The sequence below is a fragment of the Lactuca saligna genome, chromosome 7 (genome assembly GCF_052625555.1).
Source record: "Lactuca saligna cultivar CGN05327 chromosome 7, ASM5262555v1, whole genome shotgun sequence".
NCBI lineage: Eukaryota > Viridiplantae > Streptophyta > Magnoliopsida > Asterales > Asteraceae > Lactuca > Lactuca saligna.
This window is the reverse complement of record NC_136423.1, coordinates 68,788,767-68,790,001: the sequence shown is the minus strand read 5'-3', so window position 1 is coordinate 68,790,001 and position 1,235 is coordinate 68,788,767. Positions and strand designations below refer to the sequence as shown.

General features: G+C 27.3%; 1 protein-coding gene across 1 annotated transcript; it reads right to left on the bottom strand.

Annotated features, from left to right (window-relative positions):
- Nucleotides 1-241: 241 nt before the first annotated feature.
- Nucleotides 242-1,027, bottom strand: LOC145007041 (uncharacterized). The gene has a single exon (XM_078966044.1). It carries the CDS (start codon nt 1,025-1,027, stop codon nt 242-244), a length of 786 nt encoding a protein of 261 aa, XP_078822170.1.
- Nucleotides 1,028-1,235: the final 208 nt, after the last annotated feature.

Below are 1,235 nucleotides of genomic sequence, written 5' to 3'. Positions count from 1 at the left end.
AAAAAAATAAGAAAATGATATTAAAAACGGCAAAATCTTATATATATATATATATATATATATATATATATATATATATATATATATATATATATATATATATATGGCCGATCCATTGATTTTTAATGCTCGGGGCGAGATTCTAAACTAATGCCTTTATTTATTTAAAAAATTGTAAAAATGAAATAAATTTTACAATCAAACCAAAACAAGGTTATACAAACAAAAGTATACATAAAATTCATCTAAAACGATGCCTCCTTGCATTTTTTGAAGCAAATACATCTATTATTCTATCATAATCAACACTTCGTAGGAATTGACTTTCAATACTCAAAATTGCTAATCCATTTAATCTTTCTTGAGTCATGGTACTTCGAAGATATGACTTCAATAACTTCAATTTCGAAAAACTTCTTTCCGCGGAAGCAACTGTGACCGGTATCGTCAACAAAATTTTATATGCCACCAACACATTGGGAAACATGTTCATCTCCTTTGCAAACTCCATAATTTGAATAGCTGTCCAAGGAAGTTCACCTTTATATGCTTCACCCGGCAACATTTCCTGCAAAACTTGTAACTCAATAAATAAATCTTTTCCATCAATATCAAGTTCCTCACCATTTGTCAAACTAGTTTCAAGTTTCTTACAACATTTTTTTAATTCATCATCAAGTAAAGATTTTAACTTTGAACCATCAAACAAAAATCCAAAAATAGATTCAAAATGTTGCATTTGCTCAAATCTACTTCTCAATTGAGTTAGAGCCATATCTACTATAACAATAAAATAATCAGTTCTAAATTTTTCTTGAGATGATTGTTGTTCTCTTTCGGTATTTAGAACTTCATCAAATTGTTTTTTTCTACTATAAACACGTTTGATAGGAAATTTTGGTTCAACTCCAATATTTTCTGCTATGTTTTTAGCCTCATTAATAGCAGTGTCAAACCCATTTTCCCTATATTTTTCAAAATAATTAACTAATCCTTCTAAATTTTTTATTGCAACATCAAGAATCATATCTTTGGATTGTAATTTTTTACTTACCAAATTAATTCTAAATAAAATTTCATGCCATATCACTAAACTTAAAATAAATTCAAAATTAGAAAATTCACCATCTACTAATGATTCCGCATCTCTACAAACCTTACCATCATCACTCACTTGAGCTAATTTTGTTAATGCTTCTTTTATTTGAAAAAGTTGAGTTTTTATTGCTTTAACA

What these genes read in the sequence shown, in the direction of transcription:
- LOC145007041 (XM_078966044.1), bottom strand. Translation starts at nt 1,027, where the DNA reads ATGATTCTTGATGTTGCAATAAAAAATTTAGAAGGATTAGTTAATTAT.